This window comes from Euleptes europaea, chromosome 19 (genome assembly GCF_029931775.1).
Source record: "Euleptes europaea isolate rEulEur1 chromosome 19, rEulEur1.hap1, whole genome shotgun sequence".
Lineage (NCBI taxonomy): Eukaryota > Metazoa > Chordata > Lepidosauria > Squamata > Sphaerodactylidae > Euleptes > Euleptes europaea.
In genome coordinates, this window is record NC_079330.1 from 37,180,185 (window position 1) to 37,198,664 (window position 18,480).

The 18,480-nt window shown below is 48.7% G+C and overlaps 1 protein-coding gene across 1 annotated transcript in view; it reads right to left on the reverse strand.

The window, feature by feature from the left end:
• Positions 1-604: 604 nt before the first annotated feature.
• Positions 605-18,480, reverse strand: part of CLUH (clustered mitochondria homolog) — a 59,081-nt gene continuing 41,205 nt past the window's right edge. Inside the window, exons 22-25 of the mRNA XM_056865231.1 lie at positions 17,391-17,484; positions 3,540-3,674; positions 1,765-1,838; positions 605-755 (exon numbers count right to left, since the gene is read on the reverse strand). Coding sequence (XP_056721209.1) covers positions 605-755; positions 1,765-1,838; positions 3,540-3,674; positions 17,391-17,484 — 454 coding nt within the window. The remainder of the gene's footprint in view (positions 756-1,764; positions 1,839-3,539; positions 3,675-17,390; positions 17,485-18,480) is intronic.

An 18,480-nucleotide genomic window follows, 5' to 3' on the forward strand; every position in this document is an offset into this window, starting at 1 on the left:
CTACCATGACCATTCTCTTGGCCATCTCTCTTCAACCCGGCTCTGCCTTCTAACCAATCCTGTTCAGACCTAAAGGAGTTTTGTTAAAAAATATGGTCACCTAAACAGGGTGAAGGATCAAAGCCTGGAAGGGACAGAGGAGGAGAAAGAACGAGCGAAGAAACTTCAGAATAGGGGCAAGAGAGGATCTTTCTTGTTTTGCAAAATTCAGCATTCTTCGTCAACATAAAAATGACCTGAGAAATGTTATTATAACTCACTTGGAATTAAATCTCTTATGTACACAGTAGAAATGGATGAATGATGCAGGCATACACAGGTGCCTCTTTGCCCCCCCCCCCCCCACATAGGTTTCCCTAGGCTGTGTCTCCCACCCCCCTTGGATATTCTGGCATGGGCTGCCGCACCTCCCATTGTGCGGCAGATGCCTATTTAGACAGTTACGTTTATTTCTTAAATTTTAGTTCTTTGCATTGTACCAGTGCAAATGGAAAAAAAAACCCCACACGCTTTGCTAAAAAAGAGCTGGCCGGGGTGGGGTGGGGCTGAACCGCCCGAGAATCACTCCTACAGCAAGGGCCAGCTGTTTGAAGGGAGCCTTGAGCTAGGGGGCTTCAGCCAAAGGCAGGCTTGGCTCAGAGGCTTTCTCTGGTGGGGATTTTTCTTCGGACTCCAACTGATCTCCACTCTTGAGTGCCTCTTGGAGCTGCTGGCGTCGCTGTACCTCCGCTTTAAGGTTCTCCAAGTCCTTTTGGCTAGGGAGAGAAGCAAAGGAAAAAAGGGGTGTGTTCCAGGCAAAGCTCACCCACCAGCCATGCAAGTTTCACCCAAAAAAGGCAAGCGGGACAGATCCCTCAGGACTCGGGGTCAGCAGCCTCTTATAACAGAACAGCCAAACGGTGTCAAGATGCAGAGCAAGAGATCAGAGAGCCAGTATAAGAAAGCCTATTTACATAACTGGAAATATGCAGCTTAACTCGACTGATAATTGACATGTGGGCTGATCATCCATAGATTCTGCCGTGCAAACACTGATTGTGGCAAGCCCTTTATTAGGAAGTGGTGTGCGCACAAAGTCTTGCAATAATAATACACATGAGGACCCTGCGCAGTCCTTTTAGCACAGTGGCATCAATCTGTGCGTGATCCGCACTTGGATTCCTGGCAGCACTTCCCCTCCCTTATTTCCCTTTCTGTAAAGCACCTTTAAGAATCCCTTCAGTCCCATAAGGCTCTTCCTGCTCACATGGTGACATCTAGAATAAATGCCCTTCCAATACACCTTTTCTAAGAACCATATTTGGCACCACACTGAGCCACATTTGGCCATAGACTGTAGACCCTTGGTTCAGGACAGGAAAGACAAATGTTTTAACTAAGCAATGTGACCGGAAGGTATAACTGGAGTAGCGCACACATTCGTCAACAGGGCTTTGACTGCTAGCACGGGGGCAGCCAGTGCAGGCTGGCTGCAGCAAGGACACTTAGGGCACCCTCCTGAATGCAGGACGTGGGCCGGGCAGTTTGCCAAAGGGAGAGGGGGAGTGGAGGAAGAGAGAAGGGTCAAGGAGAACCAACACAAAGTGGGAACTCCACAGCCAAAGCAAAGTGACCAACCATCTCTCTTACCTCTAACGGCAGGCAAAGGGGCCTGCAGCTGCCATAGAAAACCTCTCCCCAGTTCTCACCCCTCCATGTGAAGCTAGGCAGAACTGGGTCAAGGGAATCCCCTCTAGGGAAGAAAAGTACTGGCCACAGGGTTACCTTAGAGGAATGAAGAGAATCCCGTTGATGATGTTCAACTGCTCCAGGACGCTGGCCATACTGGGCGCTGTGAACTAAGGATGCGAGGAGATCCAAGGTTAGTGTCTCCTGGGGACTGTTTTGCTGAAATGCTGGGTTGGATCCAACAGGCTTTCCCAATGGCAGGAGGGCATCCCTGCTTATCACCGACAAGGCTCTGCTGGGGATAAGGGACCTGCACGAACAAGCCCCACACCGGACAGGGACTACAGAAGGTCGTACCAGAAACAACGGGTTGAAATTAAATCAAAAGAGTTTCCGTCTAGACATTAGGAAGAAGTTTCTAACAGTTAGAGCGGTTCTTCAGTGGAACAGGCTTCCTCGGGAGATGGTAAGCTCACCTTCCCTGGAGGTTTTAAAGAAAAGGTTAGATGGCGATCTGTCAGCAATGCTGATTCTATAACCTTAGGCAGATAAGAGGGAAGGCATCTTGGCCATCTTCTGGGCATATAGTAGGGGTCACGGGTTTTTTTTTGGGGGGGAGGTAGTTGTGAATTTCCTGCATTGTGCAGGGGATGACCCTGACTAGATGACCCTGGTGGTCCCTTCCAACTCTGTGATTCTATACAGTGAGAAGGGGAATCTGCTGAGGCTGAAAGCCAGCTGGATCCAACCCCAGAAGCAAAGAAAACCCTGGTCACCCCAACAGCTGAACAGCAGCATTCACCGGTGCCCTGGCTCAAGAGCAATCTTCTTCGGGAAAGGGGCCTAGACTGAATCGCAGACACCAGGTCTACATGCAGAAGATCCCACGTTTGCCTCCATGAAAAAGCTCTCTGGCAGCAGGGGCTGGGAAAGGCCTGCCTGAGCCAATCCGAGTCAGCAAGCAGAGCAGTGGACTAGCTCAGAAGGCCACTCCGTATGTTTCAGGGGCACTTGGTCAAACGTGGGCCTCGTTGAAGTGAGAGAGTCATGTTGGTTGGTCCTGCCCCTGCTACCAGCCTTCTACTAGGCACCCAGAAAAAGAAGAATCATGGGCAGGAAGATCAGCGGTAGCCAATCAGCTGGCAAAGACCCACTGCTCAATAGGTGCTGCTGGGCAGGAAGTGGGAGGCACCAGGTGGGAAAGTAATTGGTGGCAGCTGATCCTCCTCACCACCCATCCAACAGCAGTGCATGCTGGGACCAGCAGGGCCCCTGTCTGGCCACAAGCTCCTGCCCCCTTCTGAACCACCCAGGCACCCCAAGGCTCCAGAACTGAGACAAAGACCCTCCAGGCCAGATGGACGACGTTGGGACGGGAGGAACCCCTTTCTGCCTTGCAATGGGAGTATGCTTAAAGGAACCAGATTTTGGCACCATTTGCTTTCCATTGACAGAGAACATACACCCCTAATTTTAGGTGCCCTTGCTATCTCCCCAAGGGTAGTCAAAAACCTGATGGAGAGTCCCAGTCTACCCGACATGAGCATAGCTTCTGACATCAAATCCTTTCTCAGCCACAAGTGACCGTCCCTCAGCTGGCCTTATCACGTAGAGAAAGCTCAGTGATCAAAGCCGGTTCAAGAAAAGCCTCAGTCAGCCTTGGGCTGGGAGGAGAAAAGAGCTACACAAATGAGTGCAGTAGAGTATACTGAGCAGCCCTCAACTGCACTGAGAAGCATTACAGAGCGTTTCGTTCACTTATCGTAGATGGAGCTCTGGCTCTGCTCAACTTCCAAAAGAAAAAAAAAGGCAGAAGACAAGATAATGTGGCTAACACAATGCGCTTTGTCTCACACCACAGAGCAACTCACCTTCAAGGGCATGATGTTAGCATTGGAACCATTCTTATAGATCTCATTCATTGTGCGCTGCAAGGCCACGGCCTGTTGAGTCAGGTATTTCAAGTACTCTGAGCTTTCTTTGGTCTTCTCGTGATGCTCACCAAGCTAGGGAGGAAACATTTTTTTTCCTGAGGAACATGTGGATGACTCCCAGAAGGCTCCTTTTCACCACCAGAACCCTGTTACTACAGACCTGTCCAGGAATTTCAGCTCTGCAAGAAGCTCACGTCTGACTCTCTGGCCACAGTTTACAACCCAACTGCTAATCAGGGTTCAAAAACAAGTTCTGCCGGCCTTGGAGTTCCCTAAAAATACTATGCTAGAAGTGGAACTCTGTGTGAGACCCTGTCTCTTTCTTGACTCATCATATACCCTGGCTCTGTTCTTTGTTTTTAATAAGTTTTATTGAAATATGCAGAACACTACAGAATATGTCAAAGTACATAAAGCATACAAAAACACAATATACAAAAAGAAGTGAAGGGAAAAAAAGAAAAAGAAAAAGTGAGACACAAAACACTACAGAAATCAACCTCCAACCCTCCCCACACAGAACAGACCACCATATACCTTATTTCTCTTGCAAATAATTTTGATTTAATCTTTAACTTTAATTATTATTTAACTATTTTCATCTTAGTCTACCATTTAGTAAATTTAGGTTCTAAAACCTAAGGTCATTTTTTTATCCCTAAAATATTGATTTATCTATACTGACCATACCTTCCAGTCTATATAAAAGTCGGAGACCCAATTATCTTCAATATATTTACTTAACTTGGCTATCTTGGCCAACTCCAAAACTTTCTGATGCCATTCATGCAGTGTGGGTACTTCTTTTATTCTCAATTTTTTCGCCCACACAATTCTTGCCGCCGCCGCCAAATATCTAAGTATATCACCCAACTGTTTTCTAATGTCCTATCTAAGATACCCAGTAAATACATTTCTGGTTCGAGTGGAATTTTTACTCCCATAACTTTATAAATTTCCTTGTGAATATCTTTCCAAAAATTTTTCGTGTTGCTACAGCTCCACCATTGGTGGGACAATGTCCCCACCTCACTTTGACATTTCCAACATTTTTCTATTCCTCTTTAATTCCTCTTCATCTTTGATATTTTAAAAGGTGTCAGGTACCATCTATAATGCATCTTATAGTAATTTTATTTTATATAATAGCTAGATGAAAATTTGAGGCCCTTTTTCTATGTATATTGCCAATCCTCTAACTGAATATTATGTCCCAAATTTCTTGCCCATGACACCATAAATTCTTTGACAATCTCATTTTCTGTATCTAATTTCAAACTCTCCTCATACATTTTTCTGATTAAATGGTCATCATCTTTTAACAGTTGATCCATTAATGTGGTTGATTTTAATTCAAATCCATATTCTTTTTTATCTTTAATATATCTATCTCTTAATTGGGCAAAAAGCCACCATTTGCTTAGTTTATCCTCTTTTTCCATCATGTCCAAGTTTAGTTTATGTACTACTCTGTCTTTTTCAATGGTTTCTAATAATAAGTCTAATAATAAGCCAGTGTTTTTCTGTACCTGTCCTACTCTTAAATAGAGCTTCATGTGGTGAAAGCCACAAGGGGATCTTATCCATTAATTTCTTTCTATACCTATTCCACTACCTTACTTATTGCAAATCTCAGTATATGACCACCAAATATTTTATTTTTTCTTTTCCATACCAAATATAAGCATGCCAACCAAATGTTATTCCCTCCCCTTCTAATGCCAAGAGTTTTAAATTTCTTAATGTAATCCATTCTTTAAACCAAGTTAATACCACTGACTCAAAATACAGTTTTAATTAAATTGGGTACTTTCAACCCTCTTCTTTCTTTACTATCACAAAGGGTTTTCATCTTTTTTCTTGCTTTCCGCCCTTGCCAAATAAAATTAGAGAGTTCTCTCTGCCAAATATTTAAAGGGCTGTCTGAGTTTATGATGTGTATATTTTGAAAAGGAAATAGCATTCTTGGTAATATATTCATCTTGATGACTGATATTCTGCCTAGTAATGATAAGTTCAAATTTTTCAATTTCTGCATATCTTCTCTTATTTTTTCCCAGTTTCATAATTATTGCGGAAAAGTGTCAGATTTGTGTTTGTTATTGTAATTCCCAGATACTTTATTTTATTTAGTATTTGAAAACCCGATCTCTGTTCCAATTGTTTTCGATCCTTTAGGGAGATATTCTTTACCACGAATTTAGATTTATCTTTATTGACTCTTAAACCAGATATTTCGACAAATTCCTCTAGTTTTTTTATTAAAATATCTATACTTTCTTCTGGATCTTCTAATATTATCATTAGATAATCTGCGTATGCTTTAATTTTATATTCCTCCTTTTTTATCTTCAGACCTCTTATCTTCGTCTCTTCTCTAATATCCTCTATTAGTACTTCTAATACCATAATAAATAATAGAGGGGACAAGGGGCGCCCTTGTCTTGTTCTTCTATTAACATTGTAACTAGATGTTGCTACATCGTTTACAATTAAACTAGCCATCTGATCCTTATAAATTTGTTTTATCCAGTTAATAAAATTTTCTCCAGTATTCCTCTAATATGTCTAGCATAATGTCCCAATCCAACGTATTGAATGCTTTTTCAATATCCAAAAAAAGTAACGCCATATGTTTATCAGGGTGATTTTGATAATATTTTATCACGTTTATTAGCACTCTCATGTTGTCTTAAACTTATCTGTTCTAAGGATGTGAGCTCCAAGCCTGGGAACGCAGCTGCCCTCCAAGGTTGTGTTATTTAGAAGGTTGTTATGACTACTTGCTCTCCATTAGTGTGATAAATGTAATCTCACGTGGGAACCAGGCTTGGCTTGGTGTCCAACTGTGCCTTTGGTTTTCTGTATACGTTCCAACGTCTACGGACTCAAAACCAGGCGTTGCAGGAGCACATGGCTCGGATGCAGAATCAAGTGGATTTAATGTGGCAGGACTTAGGCGAGATGCAGCGGGTGCAAACTCTTGTACTGCCCCCGCTGCCCCCTGGACAACCAGGTCAGCCAGGAGTGCTGTTCCAATCATCATCAGGTGGATCGCAGTGGACCTCTGCTCCACTCCCCCCAGCTCCAAAGCCAGGATTACCCCAGCCAGAGGGGCTCCGGACGGGAGCATCAGGACTACCTGGAACACCCCAGCCGGCGCCGGGATTACTTGGGGCGCTAGGACAACCAGGGGTGCCGCCGCCTGGAGGTTTGGCGCCACGGCAACCAAGGGGGCCGCAGCCCAGAGCGGGGGGACCCGCTTCGCCACCCAGGAGTGTGGGGCCGATGCCTGCAGCGCCGGGACTACCAGGAGCGTACATGCAACTGTGGCCACAGCCCTTACCTCCACCGTTTGCCCTGCCAATGACTTATGATGGGTCTGATGAAACTCTTCCCTGCTTTTTGCATCAAGTGGATAGCTTTATGAGGGAACAAGGACATACCTTCCCCACGGAAGACAGTCGGGTTAGGTTTGTCTCGTCCCTCTTGGAAGGCGCGGCGGTGGAGTGGATGATCCAACAGTTTGATCTTCAGACCCGATCCGTTCAGACCCTAAATGACTTTATGTGGACGCTACGAAGATGCTTTGAAGACCCTTTCCGAAGTGAAAAAGCTAAGGCTGCCATTCTTCAACTGCGCCAAGGCACTAAGTCGGTCAGAGAGTACGCCAGCGAGTTCCAATGGCTCGCTAGTAGAATTGTGGACTGGAGCGAAGCCTCCCGGGTACAGTACTTCCGAGAAGGATTGCATCCTGAAGTGCTGTACTGGGCGTATATGCAGAGGGATCCACCTATACTTGAAGACTGGATTCTGCTAGCGGAAGAAGTGGAATGCTGACGGCAAAATCTCTCCCTGTCCAGACAGAGAGCTAAGGGAGTGGAGCCGTGGCAGGAGTGGGCAACCTCAAAGATGCCTGCACAGCCGCTGCGGAGGACGGCTCCCGTGTGTCAGAGGTTGTCTTTTGATTCTTCACTGAAGGTTTCCTGGTTCCTTTACTAGCCGTGCTTGGGCTGACCCGTACAAGCGGTCAGGCTCTTGACATGAGTTAGGCCAGTGTTGCATATTTGCTTGGCTGTTCCCACTCCCTATTCCCCCTGCCTTTTGCCTTGGCCTTGAGCGGCTAACGAGCCGTACTGTGTTTAGGTTACCTCTCCCTCCTCCTTTCCTGCCAGGCACCATTATCTATTCCTTTCCCAGGCCTGTTTGTAACTGCACCTGCGATGTAATCATGCTTTAAGTTTAGGCATTGTAGTTGGGCTTGTCATTAGCAGCTTTGAACTTGCAAGTTGCCTTAGCTGTACCTGTTGCTTCTACAATAAAGTTTACCTGCTTCTGACCTGACAGTCTGAGCGAGTGACTTTGTGGGAATTGCCCAGGTTGGCTGGAGAACCTGACAATAAGCTGCTAATCTTCTTGCCCTGCACCCTGCTCCCATTCGAACGCTCGTGTGGCTATGGCGGGGGACGGAGATGACAAGAAAGAGGACAAGACGGCACTGAGTGAGCCCGATCCTGACTCCAAAGAGAAGCCGGCGGGAGAGAAGCCAGACGGGGCGGGCGCGGGTGCCAAACCGCGAGTGTCCCGTCTCAGTACTTGGCTGGACTCTCCCCGCTCTTGGGCCCCATTGGGGGTCACCACCACGTGGCGGAAGCTGGCGGTCTCTGGTTTGGAGGAGTTTGATGGTGAGGCGGCCCGACAGGAATCCCTCTTACGGCACGAGTGGGAAGAAGAACGTCGGCACCTGCAGTTTGAGAGACAGGAGATGACGGATCGGATGGAAGCCATGTATACTTTGATGCAGGACATGGCGCGGGAATTGGACGACCTGCGGCGGGGGCCGCCGCAGCCACAGCAGCCCATGGGGGCAGGACAGCCTGTGTTGCCTTTGCCGCCACCGGGGGATCGCCCTGTTCCGGTTCCGCCACACCGGCGGGAACTGAAGGTGACTTTTGATGGGTCGAGTGACCTGTTGTCGTATTTTCTGATCCAAGTGGATGTGTTTATGCGGGAGCAGGGGGAAACTTTCACCTCGGATGAAAGCAGAGTTCAGTACGTCGCTTCGATGCTGCAAGGAGAAACTGCGGCGTGGATGGTACAGAAGTATGAACTACGCTCCTGTGTATTGAGGGGTCTGGATGGCTTCATGATAGCTCTCCGGAACCGGTTTGAGGATCCAAAACGGGGGGAGCGGGCTAAGACAGCGTTACTGCAACTGCGCCAAGGGACTAAGTCAGTGGTGCAATATGCAAGCGAGTTCCAATTGCTCTCGAGTAAGATCCTGGATTGGAGCGAGGCCACCCGGGTGCAATATTTCCATGAGGGACTCAACCCAGACTTACAGCATTGGGCCTTTATGCAAGGAAACCCTCCGGATGTGGAGGGATGGGTACGGCATGCGGACGATATCGAAAACCGTAGACAACTACTGCAAATCTCCAAACAGCGGACAGCTCGGGAAGCCAAACCCCGTGGAGACAAGCCAGCTACTTTTAAGGACTCTCGGCCCTTCCAGGGAGGGGGGCAGTCTGTGGCAGAACACCGTAAACGCTTCCATTTGCGGGGGTTTGGGACATTTTGCCGCCCGTTGTCCTTCCCGAGTGGAGAAGCCGGGTCCTCTGCAGCAGTCGACCAGGGAAACAGAGCACGCACTGAGGGACCGTCCCGTTGCCGGAGCAGCTTGCCAGGGAGACGGAGTACATCCTCGGCCCTTCAGGTACAACCAGACCAGAACCAGCTGAGAGCTACCAGCCTATCGGGGCCGTGGATTACAAATCGCACATCTGGCTCATCAGAGCTGCGGATTACAAATCCGGATTCCCCCTCCTCCAGTGATGGGGAGGAGTGGATCCTGTTGGCAAAAAACGCCGCCGGTCTGCCGTAACGGGGACTCCTCGGCAGACCGTCCCGGACCGTGAGCAGGGAGCTCCAGTAATGGTAAGCGAGGACAATGTGTACGTTGAGGTCGCCCTTGCGTTACCCAGAGGGGGGGCAATGTTGCAAGTGGCAGCACTAGTCGATTCGGGCTGTGCTCGGACCTTAATGAACGAAGAGACAGCCCGGGCATTACGGGTGAAACGAGTCAAATTACCCGAGCCCGTTCAGTACTCACAGATGGATGATAGTGACGTTAGAGGCGGCCCGGTTACACATAGGGCGGCACGGGTCACCTTGGGAGTGGAAGAACATTGGGAACAGCTCCACTTTATGATAGCTCCCATACAAGCGCCTATTGTTTTGGGCATAAACTGGCTCCTGGGTCACAGTCCCATCTGTTCGGCCTGCTCTCTGCCGAGACAGCCAGACTGCGTATGTTTTGGTTTCACCAGATGCGTCCCAAGGCCGGGCCTGTTAACTGTCAAATTCCTTTCGCTAACTCTGTGGGAACTGCCCTCGTAGGGAGGGTGGTTGCCATGGCTGCCACCACTATCTGATATGACCAATGCTCTTCTATATAGGCCTTAGGCTATAACCTTTTTAGGTTACATTGTCTCGCAACAAGGGCTTGAGATGGATCCCGAAAAGGTTCGGGCAGTAGTGGAGTGGGAGGCCCCCACTACACGGAAGCAGTTACAGCAATTTCTCGGGTTTGCTAATTTATATCGGAATTTCATTCATGATTTTGCCCAAGTAGTTTTGCCCCTTACTTCCCTACTACGAACGAAAGGGAAAGGGCCCGCAGCCACTTTGCTGTCCGCCCGGCTTCAATGGTCTCCCGAATGCCAATAGGCGTTTGATACGCTCAAACAATTGTTCACGTCAGAGCCAGTGCTACAGCATCCAGACTGTGAAAAGCCGTTTATTGTACAAGTGGATGATTCCGATGTTGCTATGGGGAGGGGGGGCTTTTGCAAAAGGATGAGAGTGGCCGTGCGCTTATTTCTCAAAGAAGTTTTCCCAAGCCGGAATTAACTGTGCTATTTGGGAAAAAGAGGCAGCCGTGGGGAAACATGCTCTTACGGTCTGGAGACATTTCCTGGAGGGGGTTGAGGTGCCCTTTGAGGTCTGGAACGACCACAAAAATCTAGAGGCGCTCAAAGGCTCTAGAAAGCTGTCAGCAAAACAAGTTCGCTGGGCGCAATTCTTTGCTACATTTCCAGGGAAAGACAATTCTTTGGCTGATGCATTGTCTTGACTCCCCCAGTATCGTGGTCAAATCGATTGTCCGGTAGATTCTCTTTACCCCTGAGCAGCGGGGGGCGGTTTCGGGGTTGGCCATGACTACCCGGGCTCAAAGCTGGGCACAAGATCCTGCCGTGACCAGCGGGCTCCCGGAAGCTTTCCGGGCGAAACTGAGCGAAGCCACACTCCAGGAGGAAGGAGGCCAGACCCTCCCCCAAGCCTTCACTCGCCAAGGGGACCTGTGGTTCCATGGCAAACAACTCTATGTACCTGAAACTGTTAGGAAGGATGTGTTGGAGATGGTTCATGGGGCTAAAACAGCAGAACATTTTGTGTTTGTCAAATCTTTGAATTTGCTGCGGCGTCAGTTTTGGTGGCCGGGGATGAGGGCAGATGTGGATTTGTTTGTGCGCAGCTGTCCCACCTGCGCAACCTCAAAAAGACTCATGGGGAAGTCCCTGGGACTCCTCAAACCTTTGGAAGTTCCGTCTGTTCCCTGGGAGGTCATTTAAATGGACTTTATTACAGACCTTCCTCCCAGTCGGGGGAAAACAGTATTGTGGCTGATAACGGACTTATTTTCCAAGCAAGTCCATTTTGTTCCTTGTTCAGGTTTGCCTTCTGCCCAAAAGTTGGCACGCATGTTTGTTACACACGTGATGAAATATCATTCTTTCCAACGTAAGGTAATTTCCGACAGGGGGCCACAATTAGTGGCACAATTTTGGAAAGCCTTCTTGAAGTTAATGGGGGTGGAACAAGGATTCTCTTCAGCTTACCACCCTCAAACGGATGGACAAACGGAGTCAATGCTGTGATCGAATGTTATTTACGGTGTTATGTGAATTACCACCAAGACGATTGGGTTGATTTGTTGCCCTTCGCTGAATATGCTTACAATAATGTTCCCCATTCGTCCACAGGGCTTAGCCCCTTTCGGGTGGTATATGGCAGAGAGTTTGGACCTTTGGGGAACACAGCCTTTATCCCAGAGGTGGAGTGGGCAGGGGAAATCAAAGACTGGGTACACCTGGTACAAACCACCTGGCCTTGGCTCCAAAAAACTTTGGAATGAGCAAAAACCAAATATAAGGAGTAAGCAGATAAACGTCGTTCGCCAGGATGGGATCTCAAGGTGGGGGATCAAGTATGTCCACAAAAAACCTGCGGTCCCTACGTCCCAGTAAGAAACTTAGTGAGAAGTATGTAGGTCCCTACCCTATCACTAGAGTGATCAATGAAGTCACTGTAGAGTTAGCGCTTCCGAAAGCACTAAGAGGGGTGCACCCAGTGTTTCATATTAGTCTTCTCAAACCCTATACAGCGGCCCCCCACTTCCACCCGGAGCCCAAGCCGAAAGTGCCCATCGTGGTGGGGAGGAAGGTACATCTGGAAGTTTCAAGAATTCTCGATTCTGAAAAGAGGAAAGTTGTTTTATTTAGTTCGATGGAAACATCTGGGACCGGCCCATGATGAGTGGGTGGCAGCCTCACATGTTGTGGCTCCTCGGCTGGTTCATGAATTTCACTGCGCCTACCCGCTGAAACCTCAACCGACCTCGGATGGGGGAGGGGGGTCTTAAGGGAGGCAGAATGTCAGAGGTTGTCTTTTGATTCTTCACTGAAGGTTTCCTGGTTCCTTTACTAGCCGTGCTTGGGCTGACCTGTACAAGCGGTCAGGCTCTTGACATGAGTTAGGCCAGTGTTGCATATTTGCTTGGCTGTTCCCACTCCCTATTCCCCCTGCCTTTTGCCTTGGCCTTGAGCGGCTAACAAGCCGTACTTTGTTTAGGTTACCTCTCCCTCCTCCTTTCCTGCCAGGCACCGTTATCTATTCCTTTCCCAGGCCTGTTTGTAACTGCACCTGCGATGTAATCATGCTTTAAGTTTAGGCATTGTAGTTGGGCTTGTCATTAGCAGCTTTGAACCTGCAAGTTGCCTTAGCTGTACCTGTTGCTTCTACAATAAAGTTTACCTGCTTCTGACCTGACAGTCTGGGCAAGGGACTTTGTGGGAATTGCCCAGGTTTGCTGGAGAACCTGACACCGTGACTGAGCGAGTCCAACAGATCCAGAGTGGGCCATTTCGCTGCGGACTGCCCGGGGCGATCCGAATGGTCAAACTCGAGTCCCCGCCAGGACAGTCCGGAACGCAAGGGAGGAAGCAACCATCGGAAAACCGTCGGCGGACGCAAGGTTCCTGTGACGTCTCCTGCCATGGATCTCGCCATCTCATCATTTGACCCCTCTGGGTCTCAGATTATAAATGCCGCCTTCCCAGACAAGGATTCCTCGGACGAAGGGGAAACCCAAGAGGTTTCGGCCCTGAACCTGGTCCCAACGGGCGACCAGTCAACTGAACGACCACCGCAGACCCTTGTGCCCGTACAAACAAAACCTCCATTAATGGTAAGAGATGTGGAGGACACAATGTATCTGAATGTCATTTTGCAGCATCACAAGGCCCCCCCCCAAATGCCTTAGTTGACTCTGGGTGCGCCCGCACTTTAATTAATGAGGAGACTTTCAAGGCTTTGAAAGTGAAAGCTGTCACCCTACCCCAACCCATTCAATTTGCCCAGATTGACGGTAGTGGCTTTAGGGGAGGGCCGGTTGACCGACGGACAAGCAGAGTTGCCACGGGAGTGGGGGATCACTGGGAGCAAATACACTTTACCATTGCGCCAGGCATTCGTTATGCAGTAGTCTTGGGAGCAAACTGGCTATGTGGGCACAGCCCCACTATTGACTGGGTAGCAAAAACAATTGAGTTTGCTCAGCCTCAATGCGAACGTCACCGAAGGGAGGTGGCAGTCAAGGTTCCTGCCTCGGCGGCAGAGGTCAGGGGTGCGTCCAACATTTCCCAATTACCCCCCGAGTATCTGGACTTTGCTGACGTTTTTGATGTTAAAGAGTGTGACGTTCTATCCTCCCACCGCGAGATGGACTGTGCTATTGAGGTGGTGGTGGGGGGGGGGAGAAACTAACCAAGAATAAAATTTATCCTATGAGTCCCAAGGAAAAGATGGTACTGAAAGACTTTATTGATAAAAATCTGGCACGAGGCTTTATCCGCCCCTCCACAGCTCCCCACTGCGCTCCTGCCTTTTTGTGCGTAAGAAGACAGGCGACTTGCGACTTTGTATAGACTTTCGCAAACTGAATGCGGTTACCCAAACCAACGCCTACCCCATCCCTCTTATCCCGGACCTCTTAAGCCAACTAAAAGAAGGGCGCATTTTCACTAAATTGGACCTGGTGGAAGCGTATTATCGCATTTGTATTCGGGAGGGGAATGAACACTTAAATGCCTTTTCAAGTTGCTTTGTGATGCTTGAATACCTTGTGATGCCCTTTGGGTTGAAAGGAGCTCCGGGGGTCTTCATGCAAATGATTAATCAAGTCCTTCATGATTTGTTATTTAAAGGAGTGGTGGTTTACTTAGATGACATTCTCATCTACTCCCAAACTTTAGATGAGCACGTTACTTTGGTCAAAGAGGTTTTGCAACGTCTCAGAGAAAACCACCTCTATGCTAAGGTTTCCAAATGTGAATTCCATAAAGAAGAACTAACGTTTCTGGGGTACAGGATTTCGCATCAAGGGTTAACCATGGACCCTGACAAGGTACAGGCGATGGTAAACTGGGAGCCGCCAACCACTCGCAAAGAGGTGCAAAGATTTCTCAGTTTTGCTAATTTTTACCGGAATTTCCTCAGCAATTTCGCACAGGTGGTGCTTCCGATTACTGATCTCCTAAAAACCAAGGGGAAGGGGGTTGCTGCTACCCAGACTTCCGCAAAAATAGACTGGACCCCGGAATGTCAGGTGGCCTTTGAGACTTTGAAACGTTTGTTCACAACCGAACCGGTGCTGAAGCATCCGGATTGTGGGCGCCCATTCATTGTCCAGGTAGACACTTCTGAAGTTGCCATGGGAGGGGCCCTCTTGCAGGAGGGTGAGGACGGCCAATTATACCCATGTACCTATTTTTCTAAAAAGTTCGCCCAGACTCAGCTTAATTGGCCCATTTGGGAAAAAGAAGCAGCGGTGGTGAAACATGCTTTAACAGTCTGGAGACACTTTCTTGAAGGTTCTGAAGCTCCCTTCCAGGTGTGGACGGATCACAAGAACCTTGAGGCCTTAACTGGGATGCATAAGCTCACCGCAAAACAAATTAGATGGGCAGACTTCTTTTCTCGGTTTCGTTTTGTAATCAAGCACTTTCCGGGCAGGAAAAACCTCTTAGCGGGTGCTCTTTCCCGGCTCCCGCAATACCCAACCAAGGTGGAGTGTCCCACTGAATCTTTGTTTACTCCTGAGCAAAGAGGTATTCTACCCACCTTGGCAGTTCAAACACGCGCTCAAGCATGCCAAACCAGACCGGGAGTAACTCCTCTCCGCCCACTGACGGGGCTACCCCTCATGTTCCTCCGCTGTTGCTCGGTGATGCTAACGGTAGCACTTCAGCCCAACCCTCTACAGGGAGCGAACCTGCCGTCCCAGAAGGACTGCCTAGTGCCTTCCGTGACGCTTTGATCCGCGAGTGCCAGACTGAACTGAATAACAATGCCCTGCCCACTGGTCCAGAGTGTCGGGGAGAACTGTGGGTTAAAGACGCTAAATTATACGTGCCTAAAACTTTGCGGGCGGAAGTATTGGGACTTGCGCATAGAGCAAGAACAGCTGGACACTTTGGTTTTGTTAAGACTTTGCATTTGCTCTGTCGTCAGTTCTGGTGGGCGGGTATGCGTTCAGATCTGGACTCCTTCATCCGCAGCTGTCCAATATGCGCCACTGCAAAACGTCCTACCGGCAAACCCCCCGGACTACTGAAGCCTTTGGAAGTGCCTCAGGGGCCATGGGAAGTCATCACCATGGATTTCATGACTGATCTTCCTTTGAGTGTGGGGAAAACGGTACTGTGGGTGGTTACTGACCTTTTTTCAAACAGGTGCACTTAATCCCATGTGCTGGCATGCCCTCCGCTCAAAGACTGGGTCATTTGTTTGTAGAACGTTTTCAAATATCACTCCTTCCCGCGCAAGATAATTTCCGACCGTGGGTCAGTATTTGTAGCCAAATTTTGGAGGGCGTTCCTCAAATTGGTTGGGGTGGAACAAGGGTTGTCAAGTGCGTTCCATCCCCAAACGGATGGACAAACGGAAAGAGTTAATGCTGTGTTAGAATGTTATCTCCGTTATGTGAATTATCATCAAGATGATTGGGTTGATCTACTGCCTTTTGGTGAGTACGCATATAATAATTCCGTTCATCTGTCCACTGGTTTCAGCCCCTTCCGCATTGTGTACGGCAAAGAATTTGGACCTGTTGGTCAGGTGGATGTTTTGGGGGAGGAGGGGGGTGCAGAGATATCCGACTGGATTCAAACCATACAAGCTACGTGGCCTCGGTTAACCAAGAATTTGGAGTGGGCCAAAAGACAATATAAAGCCCAAGCTGACAAGCATCGGGCTCCCGGCTGGACCTTCAGGGTGGGGGATCTGGTATATCTCTCCAAAAAGAATCTGCGGTCACTCCGACCCTCTAGAAAACTGAGTGAGAAGTACATTGGGTCCTTTCGTATTTCTCGAATCATTAACGAGGTAACGGTGGAGTTGCAACTCCCTAAAACGTTGAAGAGAATCCATCCGGTGTTTCATGTCAGTTTACTGAAGCAATACGTGCCAGCGCCTCAGTGGCATCCAGAAGATCCCCCAGAGGTTCCCGAAATGGTGTGGGGGGAGGAACACTGCGAGGTGTCCAAGATCCTTGATTCCCGTATCCATGGGGGGGGGGGGCTGGAGTACCTAGTCCGTTGGAAGCATTTCAGCCCCGCCCATGACGAATGGGTTAAACATCGTCATGTTTCCGCCCCTCGCCTACTACGTCAGTTCCATGCCTCGTATCTGGACAAACCCGCCCCATCGAGCGAGGAGGGGAGGGGGGCCTTAGGGGGGGCAGAATGTGAGCTCCAAGCCCGGGAGCGCAGCTGCCCTCCAAGGTTGTGTTATTTAGAAGGTTGTTATGACTGCTTGCTCTCCATTAGTGTGATAACTGTAATCTATCGTGGGAACCAGGCTTGGCTTGGTGTCCAACTGTGCCTTTGGTTTTCTGTATATGTTCCATCCTGTTTGATTCCCCCCAATTAGAGTCCTCATACCTTTCCCTGTAAGTTCCTGCTACTCACCTTATGCTTCCCAAATAAACCAGCCTCTTAGAATACCCTGTCTGGAATTTGGTGATTGGGATTCAACAGGTGAACTCAGACCTTACAAAGGACTTGAAAGGACCTCAGCAATTGTGAATTGTGTACATCACAGGCTCATACCTTTTAAAGGACAGTAGTAAAAGCAGACTGCAAAACTGGACTAAGAAACAAGGAGCAGAGGAAAGAGGAGAAAAACGGAAGCCCAAAATCGAAGTTCTTCTACCAACATTCCTCTGTCTCAATCTCATCTTCCTTTACTAAACTGACACCCCATGATAATTCCCCCCCACCCCATCCAGACTTCTGCTGCCTTCCCAGAAGCTGAACCAGTGCTGACCGTGCCATCACCAGGCAGGGATACTGTTTCACACTTGTCACAACATGCCAGGTTTCTCTGGGTCTCATAGTTAGCATTTTACAGTCAACGTTTCTAACCAAGCAGAAGAGGAAATCTGACCTGATTTTTGTAGATTGTGTAGCCTTCCTTCTCGTGCTGCAGAGCCGACCGGAACTCAGCTTTGCTCTCGTACACGCGGGCGACCAAGTGGTGGCTGCCGAAGGAGGAAGAGAGACAGAGAAACCATTCTGGGTGTGCTTGAAGGTGGTGGGGGGAAAAGGGCCCCTACAGATCTCTGGCACTCCCCAACCTACCCCATCCTCCAAGCATGTGCAGAAATCACTGCTAGGAGGAGCTCCCCACGGTGTGTCCCCTTTGCAAGACACTACGATGCCCCCACCGGCTTTGTTCTATATGTTTCAGTTAATCAGTGTGACAAAGATTTAAAAAATTAGACCTTGCATGGAGGTGGTGAACAGAGAAGCCCCCCCACTGCCGAAACTTGAGGAAACCCAATTAAATTAACAGGTGGTGGATTCAGAACAGACAGAAAGAAGCACCACACCGTTAACCTGTGGAACCCCCCCCCCCGAAAAGGTCTCCTGCCATCTGCCGGCTTGGTGGGCTTTAAATGAGGATCAGAAGAGTTCATGGAGAAAAGGTTTACCAGGGTGGTCATTACCCATGAGGGCTAAACAGATCTTCCATGTCTGGAAGCAGTATACCTGAGTTGCTGAGATCACAGAATCATAGAGTTGGAAGGGACCACCAGGGCCATCCAGTCCAACCCCCCTGCACAATGCAGGAAACTCACAACTACCTCCCTCCCACACCCCCTGTGGCCCATACTCCATGCCCAGAAGATGACCGATGCCCTCCCTCTCATCATCTGCATTGCTGACAGATGCCCATCTAGCCTCTGCTTAAAAGCCTCCAGGGAAGGAGAGCTTATCACCTCCCAAGGAAGCCTGTTCCGCTGAGGAACCGCTCTGTCAAAATCAGGCGTTTACCCCTAGCATCCCTTAATAGCAAATTCATCCAGGAAAGTGGTCCTGAAGCAATAATACTTTATTAGGAGCAAAAAGGTAAATAAAAAGAACTGACTGTCTTCGTAACTTGTAGATGGTTATCATATCCCCTCTCAGTCTTCTCTCTTTCAAGCTAAACATACCCAGCTCCTTCAACCTTTCCTCATACGACTTGGTCTCCA